This window comes from Etheostoma spectabile, chromosome 9 (genome assembly GCF_008692095.1).
Source record: "Etheostoma spectabile isolate EspeVRDwgs_2016 chromosome 9, UIUC_Espe_1.0, whole genome shotgun sequence".
NCBI classification, from domain to species: Eukaryota; Metazoa; Chordata; class Actinopteri; order Perciformes; family Percidae; genus Etheostoma; species Etheostoma spectabile.
The window spans coordinates 28,044,297-28,053,546 of NC_045741.1; the positions used below are offsets into that span (position 1 = coordinate 28,044,297).

At 41.2% G+C, this 9,250-nt stretch overlaps 1 protein-coding gene across 3 annotated transcripts; it reads left to right on the forward strand.

Annotated features, from left to right (window-relative positions):
• The first annotated feature begins 5,021 nt into the window (after window positions 1–5,021).
• LOC116695644 (uncharacterized) lies at window positions 5,022–8,851 on the forward strand. Of its 3 annotated transcripts, XM_032526063.1 has the most exons (7): window positions 5,022–5,820; window positions 6,003–6,059; window positions 6,283–6,711; window positions 6,785–7,029; window positions 7,184–7,312; window positions 7,554–7,694; window positions 7,841–8,851. In XM_032526063.1, the coding sequence occupies exons 4-7, from the start codon at window positions 6,880–6,882 to the stop codon at window positions 7,991–7,993; spliced, it is 573 nt and encodes a 190-aa protein (XP_032381954.1). In that variant the 5' UTR covers window positions 5,022–5,820; window positions 6,003–6,059; window positions 6,283–6,711; window positions 6,785–6,879; the 3' UTR covers window positions 7,994–8,851. The 3 variants fall into 3 exon arrangements, with proteins under 3 accessions (XP_032381954.1, XP_032381952.1, XP_032381953.1); XM_032526061.1 differs by having other exon boundaries at window positions 6,283–7,029; XM_032526062.1 differs by lacking the exon at window positions 5,022–5,820 and having other exon boundaries at window positions 5,966–7,029.
• Window positions 8,852–9,250: the final 399 nt, after the last annotated feature.

Sequence of the window (9,250 nt, forward strand, 5' to 3'; positions counted from 1 at the left end):
GCATTAAAGGTGCTTTTGACTGATCTTTAGATTCACTGCCTGGTTTGACACCTGATTCCTACAGAGTGAGATGGGCTTTTATCTTCTTAAACTGTCTCATTGCTTTCCTGAATATTACAATTCAAAGATTTAATGAACTGTTGGGAAATATATTTATGTTAATGTCACAGTCCCTAAACTGCTTTGAGAGAAAATAATTTGCACAACCCAGAGTTAAACACATACTGTTAAACTATTGCCCCTGTAACCCACGCCAAATATGGCTATATTTGCCCCCACCCCCCCCTCCTCTGTAGTGAGTAATTCCAAGTGTCCTTTTAACCGGCAGACAATTTAATGCAATCAAAATGCTAAATGAGTTTCAAGGCCTTTATGTGGCTAATCTTAAGCATTCAAAATGAGTATGTTTTTGTTTTTTTATAACCAGGTATTCTAGGTGTTTTATAACCAGGTGCCACAATGAAAAAACATGTCTTTTCTTACAAAGACACAACCACAGCTTCCTGAGCACAGACTCCACTGGTACTTTGGTTTGGAGCCCGACCGAATATCGTGGGCCGATAGTAGGCATTTGCCGATCCGTGGTATCAGCATCTATAATGGCCAATTAAAATAATAATAATTCCTCGGAATTATTATGATGACAAATACATTTCTGTCAAATTAATATTTAATTAATAAAAACGGACTGTGAACCATGTTATGAGCATTGGTGTTGCATAGTTTCTCAACCAGAGGGCGCTCTACAACATCCTTGTTTGTTAAGGTTAGGGTTTTATGTCTTATTTTATTGTAGAAATCTGTTTTTACTGTGTTTAATTCTTAGCCTGGTTCTGTCATGTCTTGTGATTATTGTATGGTATTTTTGGTCTTGTCTTGTATATGTTCTGTTTCCTGTTTTATTTTGAAGTCTGGGTCTCTGTCTCAAGAGGCTTGATAATCAAACTCCTTTTGGAGAAAACAAATGGAATTCTGCTATGTTGTCAGTTAAGAAGCCAGCCACAGGGTGCTGCAGTTGCCTAGCAACGGTGCTAAGCTGCAGCCATTGGTTGGCTGAGCTGGGTTCTGACATCATATTCTAAAATGGCTTTGATCCTTTTTGATGTGATGTCATATACTTTCTTTGTTATTAGATACATAAATTAAAGTTACTCCTATTCATCCGTAGAGTTGAAGCAGGTTATTTTGAGACCAGATCATAATTCGATACAACACAAATCTAAGAATTGTAGGCTACCAAATCATCTTTGATACCATTGCAAGAAGAGCAAGAGTCCTTGAAACACAAAACAGGATTTTATTTTGATGTCACACAGTATTGGTACGGAAAAACTCAACCAATACAGCTGATTTGAACAATTATCATGTCTGGACCAGAAATATCACAGACAGAGGACATGCTTGAGGTTACAGGGGATACTGTTCGCCCCTGATTGAATCCTTTTTTAAAAGGATAACACCGGAACAGTGGGAATCGTTGAAATCCTGCACCCTCGATGATGCCACTAAAGTTATGGTGGCTGACTTGCTTTTGGACATAATAACATTGCTGTCAAAGGTCTGGTTGGTGAATCTTAGGAGCAAAAATGCACCGGCGTCTGAGGAGGGGCTGGTTTCTGATGAGAGTGTTACATCCAGTCTGGGTGACATACTCTTTCGGAGTTTTGCCGGGGCTCTGAATACTGAGGACAAAGTAGAGTGTGTCAGCTCACAGCGCTTGACAGGTTGGGTTGGTAAAGAGGTGGCAGAAAGTGTCAAATCTGCTCTCTCCACTACTATGTGCACTACAGAGCCTGTGATAATTCAGCACATCACTCCCCCTCGCAGGCTTAATGCTATGGTTGGTCATGTCGGCAAAATGGTAAAAGCTTTGTGCTCGGCTCAAACCTGTATGGCGACAAAGAATCATACCAGTCCTACGCAGAAAATAGAACAGATGCCCTTCCAGGGAGAAGTGACAGAAGGTATGGAGACGGAAGACACTGACGACTGCATCCAATCACCAGTTACAGCCGTGGAACCAGAATTCCCGGAGATCATCTCATCAGACGACAGTGTGATTGAGATTCCAATATTGACGTCTGTCGAAGATATGATGAGGAAGGAGGTGATAACGATATTTGATCCTCTTTTGGCTCAAGTGCCGGATTTTGAGTATCAGCTGATACAATCTGAATGCTCTCGGGAGATTGAAGAGATTGCAGAAGACATCGCTCGGTCAATAAGTCAAATCAAGGGTTTGGACGGTGCAGAAGCTGCAAGTCCACAGTACCAACAGAAGTTCAAGCTGTTTGTAGAAGCAATAGCGAGTAAGATCAAGTCTTTTTTCACAATGCGCTTGGCCAAAGCTTGGTATTATCGTATATTAGAGGAGCTTAAGGCCAAATTCCAAAAGCAATCAAACGCTGAAAGCGAGCACTCAAGACAGACAGCCATAGAGAAATTTGACTCTCTGCTTCAGACTGAGGATAATCACAAATCACAGCATGGGAATGTGGTTAATGTGATTCAGAAGTTCGAGAATATGACCCCCGGAAAAAGCATGACATTCACAGAGAAATTTACTGATCTCCTCTATAGGGACATCACACGTGGAATCGAGCCCAATTTGATCCCAGAACCAATGAGAGGGAAGTCATGCAGTGATGTGGTTGTTCCGGATTCACATGCTGACATGTTTGCTGAAATTCGAAACAAAGTGTGGAATTTCATGGGATTGATTGGGTGGTGGCTGAAAACTCAGATCGGAAGCCACGCTGATAGGGTAGCACACAAAATATTAAAAGAAGAGTCACTGGCAGCACCGCAGCTACCAATGGTCAACATCGCAGAGAAGCCTGTGGCAACTTCTCCAGCTCCTAGCTCGGTATGTGAGGAGATATGTGCTGTACCTGCACCGGATGCAGCAGCACAGTTAGAACGTAGGAAAGTATTCATCCAGATATTCACAGAGAAGCTGGTTTCTCGGATATACAGGAAAACAAAAGTGAACTGTTCTATTGGAAACCCAGAGGACTACGTTTACCATCTGTTGAATAGAACATGGGCCGACGTCAAGGATGTCGATTTTGATACTACCCAAAAAACAACTAAAAACCTTGACAAGGCCATTTTCCAGAACTTGTGCAAGAAATACGGCTGTGCAGACAAGGTGCTGATCTCCATGCGTCTAAAAGATCCAGCACTGGAAAGATGTATTGCCTACTCTGTCAAAGAATACCTGATGACAGCACCACCCAGACATAAGGATGTTAAAAGACACCTAAAGAAGCTCTTTGCCAGATTCCGTGCAGCCGTCAGCAACCGTTACAATGAGTTCCCAACAATCCAGACTCCGGGACACCAAGAGGTGGAGGATGTCCATGAAGAGGTCCTCACCCAGCCAGAGGTGGAGACTCTGAGACACCAAGAGGTGAAGGATGTCCATGAAGAGATCCTCACCCAGCCTGAGGTGGAGACTCTGAGACACCAAGAGGTGGAGGATGTCCATGAAGAGATCCTCACCCAGCCAGAGGTGGAGACTCTGAGACACCAAGAGGTGGAAGATGTCCATGAAGAGATCCTCACCCAGCCAGAGGTGGAGACTCTGAGACACCAAGAGGTGGAAGATGTCCATGAAGAGGTCCTCACCCAGCCAGAGGTGGAAACTCTGAGACACCAAGAGGTGGAAGATGTCCATGAAGAACCACAGCAGACAGCTTCTTCTGAAAAACAGAATACATTTTATCGATGTGAGAGATTCCTGACTTCTAAATATGTGAAAGGTATATTTTGGTGCTGCATCTTTGTCTCTTTTCTGGTTCTATGGATCTTGTTTTTGTAGCAACCTGTTGGGTGCTAACTCCAGCAGGAGGATAACACGTTGTAGACAACACCGATTGGTTTCATTTTTGTCTCTACTGACAGACCTAATGTTCAAACAACAGAGCTACGTGTTGAAATTGACTGGAATTCTCCTTTAACAAGCCAGGAGTAAAGCTGTTCACCTCCAACATACTTTACTTTCTGCGCTACACATCTGCTCCCTCTGCTAAGCACCCTATCACTCCAAATCCCCTTTGTAAAACAAGAAGAAGGATGAGGAGTGAAACACTGACACACACACACACACACACACACACACACACACACACACACACACACACGCTGAAGTACAGTGGAAGGTGCAGTGTAAAGTCATCAGACAGCTGGTTTCTGTCTTTCAGGACTTTGCACATTCCCGCTGTGTCTGCTTGGGTTTAATCTGGGTGCTCCAGTTTCCTCCCACTAACGTTAAAAAGTACTTGTGTGTATGAATACCTTCAATATTCTTTGAAAATACCTTCTGTATAGTTGTATTTCTGTAGAAAGTGTTTTTTTCTGAGCCAGAAATATCCTATTTATCTCATATTTTGTTACTTTTATTGCAAAATAAATACTTTTAAATCCAAAAACATTGTTCCACTGACTTGACAATACCTCTTGTCCAAATGAGGGCTACACAGCTCAATACTTGAAGGTTCCTGTTCTCCTCATCCACCATACCACATTATACATCCGCCCCCTTCAGTGTAATGTCAGCACAGAACAGGTAATGCTTGATTTCTCAATGAATGCAATTGTTAAAGAAATCCTGTGGACCAGTGGTGTTGCTGTTTAAGTCTTCAGATTTATAGATGGAGTTACATAAATGCATTAATTTGTGTTATTTGTTTGCACTTGTAGGAAATAATTGGTAGACCTTCAGACACTGGACCCTTAACACCATGTGTTCTGTGTGGAGAGGAATTTCCATTTTCCCACTAAGGGAACACAATAGTCCTAATGGGGATGTTTGTACATCAGCTAAAAAGCTTTGTTTTCTCACTGTTAATGATGATCTATTCAGGCCAGATGTTGTTTTTTGCAAGTGATTGTATGACCAACTTTATCAGTGAAAAGCTAGATTATTTGTTTTATAAAAGTGGTTCTATTTTTATTAGGTGTGGGGAGATATTGCAATATTCTATTGACTGAACACCACACCACAAGCAACACAACAATGAAGAGAGCGGTATTTCCTATCATAAAATGATAGCATGGCTTACATGCCCATGCACTCATTCAGGTGCGTGACCAGAGTGTGAAGGAAAAGGCTGGGATTCTTTTTTCATGTATACTTGTAGCTACTTAAAATTAAGCTTTATTTTGCTTATGGCTCCAAGATGGCCTACTCTGCTGTTAAGAGAAATTAGAAAGGTGGAATTAAACCAATTTACTATACATATTTAATATTTAATACATTAGTTCAAATTCATTACACACTAACGGAGATGTGGTATTTTATCCAGATACTAGTGCTGGTAACAGAATTGTGACCAAATTCCAGAACAGATATGGTAATTGCATATATGGCTTTTTAGGTAACGAAAGGCATGGCAGTTGTGCATGGCTATATTGCCATGTGTGTTATGACCATTACGGACTAACTGATGATATAATGATTCCCCTTAAGTGAGTTACAGGGTGACAGGACCCAAAACAGGGAGAGGGAAAGTGGGACAGGGACAGCCAGTGCCTCTGCCTCAGCATCAGCCTCACATGACCCAGGACTAGATGTGGATGAGGGTAGAGTTTCTGTACTTTTAAAGAGTAGTGACGTTTTATGTTCTTTATTTGTTTTGGAAGTTGAAATATTTCATGTGAAAATGCAAAAACTATTTGGTTCTTGAAATATTCTGAATGCTACCACTGTAGTTGGTCTGTCACATAGTTTTTTTTCACATGCTAATTTATGTCATTCCATCTCAGCAGGAGCAGCAAGTGCCACTGGAAACTCACCCACAGAGGCCCCCATTGATGGTAAGTACATTGCTATAAGGCATGGTAGAGCTAATCATTAAAATCATTGGTCCTGCATGTTTTAGTTACCCCCCCCCCCCCCCCCCCCCCCTGCATGTTATGAAATTGCTTAAGTATGAGATTTGAGACCACCCTTGAACACACGTCATGTCACTTAGTAATTCGTTGTCATTCTATATCAGTAGCAACAGGAATTGCACCTGGTCCTGGAATCCCACCTACAGAGGTCACTACTGATTGTAAGTGTGTTGCTATAAAGCATAGTATTGCAAATTATAAAAACTTGTACCATATGTTCAGGTTTCTCCATGCTGCATGTTCATAACATCACAGAGCTGCTTTTAAAAGGATAATCAAAGATTCATGTATGTACTGTGTGTTTTAAATTGAGCGAGTCAATGTACATGCATAATCTTAAAGGTTCAGTTACTGTTTCCTAATGTAATTTACCCTTTTTTTAAGCTTGGGTTACACAACCGGACCCAGAGAAAGCAGCCCAGCTTTTCACACAGGCAGCTCTTGAAAACAAACAACATATGGAGCCCCTCACATTCACCCTGAGTCTCATGGACTCTGAAGGAGAGAGACACAGAGCGATCATCTCATTACACAAGAGGCCCAGGGTGGAGTGGGCAAGGCCCCTAACTTGCAGATTGATTGGTGAAAGTTTTTTACTATTCCTGCAAATACATACATATGTGAATTTATTATGTTAGATTTGTGTAGCTGTGACTTAGATGGTGTAGTTTTTCCAAAAACCTGTGGTGTAACTTATAATAAAAGCACATTTTTGACTTAGGTGACTCTGCTATTGGTGAAGGCGTAAAACGGCATGTGCTGTCCACTGTGATGGGAACTGTCCAGAGTGGTTTCCCTCTGGATGAAAAAAAGGTATGTCACACTATATTTGTTTTGCATACAGAAAAATGTCTGTGTCTGTTATTTGACAGTTTCTCCTCTGAAGGGAGAGTGCTTCTCTTCGAGGGAGAGAGTGACCACCTTATTCCCTCAACAAGTCAAGAGCTCCTGGAGGGTGATTTACTTGTGACTGCAGGAAAGATGGTTGGTCATTCATTCTTGAATGGAGGCCCATGTCTCACTGGCCTAAGCACAGCAATCATCCATGTACTTTTTGGCGGCAGTCCAGAGATGGCAACCATATGCCTGTCAGACTGTGTGGATCAGGATGTCCGGGATGTCTTGGCACTGGTCTGGAGTAACATGTTTTATTTATATAATGTAGTGTTTCCAAACTGCACTATTATCAAATTGTTGTAAAAGTGTATTGCCAAGAACCTACTTTTTTGATTGCCTATATTACAAATATTGTATTTGGCTCTTCTGTTCTGATGTCACTGATCAGTTGGAAAGAACCAGGGACCTGTCAGAAGAAGACAAATCCCAGATTCTCTCTGTGACACTGCCCTGGGACCTGCCTGGTGTCACACTGAACAACAGGTGGTGGTTGAGGGAGAAAATACTGCTCCATGCTGTAAGCTATCTATGATTATGGTCTTTGTAATTTGGCCTGTTCTTAAAGAGACAATAGCATGCTTTTTTCAGTTAAAGCCCAAAGTACAAACCAGAGGGAGTAGCACTGAGCTAGTCAGTAGGGGAGTCAAAAGGAGCCCAAACATTGTTTCAGACTATGGATGAATAGTTCCATGAGTTTTGGAATATTAAGCATGTAAATGTATCCTAGTAGACCCCACTGATTTTGTTTAATTTTACAGGTTCTTGGACGGACGACCCAGCAGGTTAAACAAATCCGACGAGGCCTGAAAGACACGGGTATCTGGGAGTTTTTTAGCTCCAGGCCAGATGCTGTGCAAGTCCTATTCCCAAGGGCCTGCAATGCAGAGATCACGCCACAAGTAATGCAAATACATTTTTTATGTTTAATTACTTTTTTTCCATTTATGTGCATGTTGCATCTTAGTTTATAAGGTATCTGTCAAAATCTATCTGGGTATAGAAACATATTTTCATATAAGTAACTAATTTATTAAATGTTTGGTAGATGATTCTGGACAATATCAACTGGCCAAGGGACGAGGACATCGATGAGGGCATCGTCAGCCTGGAGGACCATTGCAGAGTAATGACCTTCCTCCGGAAATTTATAGAGGATGGTACATTGCCTTTGTTCTTGAGTAAGACTCGCTCTATGTAGTGTTTGAGTGTCAGTGTGTGTGTATCGAATTTGTTTCCCGTGTGTATTTTTGTAAGGTACTCCGGAAGTCCTGTAGACTTTGCTCACATTCTGGACTTGTTGGGGTGTTGTTTCCTCAAACTTGGAGGTGGAAATCATCAATTGTGCCCTACCACAGTCATCAACTTGTTTTTTGACTCTGAAGCTGTCAAAGAATACAACAAACTATGAAAACGTTTTTCATGACCTGATGGCAAGCATATCCTCCTCCTACTCTGGATTCGGTTTGAGCACTGATACAGACACATCAATCTGTCAGATTTGAGCACCGATGGAGACAAAGGTTCAGATCTCATTTAGTTGTATTTGTTCAAAGCACTGGTAGAGACACAGACAAATCATTCTCTTCATTTAGTTGTATGGCGTCACAATATTCATAGGTTAAGACAGAAACTTGTTAATCCCAGAACCCCCAACATTTGATGTGCATTGTTTTTGATTCAGCCGTTGTTAACTAAATGTTTTGATGGATACCAGACCACTCTGTGTGAGGCACCTTGCTTGTGCATGCATGCTCACAAGGCATGATTGTTAATAAAAACATTCGGCAAATGAATAACTGACTTAAGTTCTTTTTTTGAAGCTCAACACACTTAGTCATCAATAAATTGGTAAGACAATTTCAAATGTGAGTAACATAATTTAAGCAAATATGAGAACTGCCTTATACTTTAAAGACCCTTCTATTCAGCTATGGTTTTGGAACACATACAAAATCAAATGTGCCATTAGTTATGGTCATTGGCACCAAAATGTTAGCAATCAGCAATTAACTTCAACTTAAATGTCTGAACATACTACAAGTCAAACATTACATTTTTAAACCTCTCCAAATATGTCTGTCAGTGTGGTAATTGCTTCACTGTAAACATTCAGAACATTGGAAAAAGGTCCTTGTGGATCTGGCAGTCGTTGCAATTCCACTTCAGTCAAGGGCCGTGGAACCTGAACCTCGGGCACTGGCACTCCTTCAGGGTGGTGACCATGTGGACTTCCCCAGTCAATGCCATAGTCCATGTCAACCTAAAAGAGATTTGCAATAAATGTAAGAAGTATGTAACTGTCAATTGAGGGTCATGTTGTCTATAAAGAAGGATAGACAGACAGTGGGGGAAAATACTTTAACGCTTGCCCTGTTCAGGTAGATCTTTTTCAAACAATCACTGATAAACCTTTAATTCTAATTGCAGGAACAAAAATGTGCAAGTCTAGTGAAAT

What these genes read in the sequence shown, in the direction of transcription:
- LOC116695644 (XM_032526061.1), top strand. Translation starts at nt 6,670, where the DNA reads ATGGGAACTGTCCAGAGTGGTTTCCCTCTGGATGAAAAAAAGGTATGT. An exon ending in AGAAAATACTGCTCCATGCT is followed by an intron (nt 7,313 to 7,553) that starts GTAAGCTATCTA and finishes TTAATTTTACAG; the next exon opens with GTTCTTGGACGGACGACCCA. An exon ending in ATGCAGAGATCACGCCACAA is followed by an intron (nt 7,695 to 7,840) that starts GTAATGCAAATA and finishes AATGTTTGGTAG; the next exon opens with ATGATTCTGGACAATATCAA.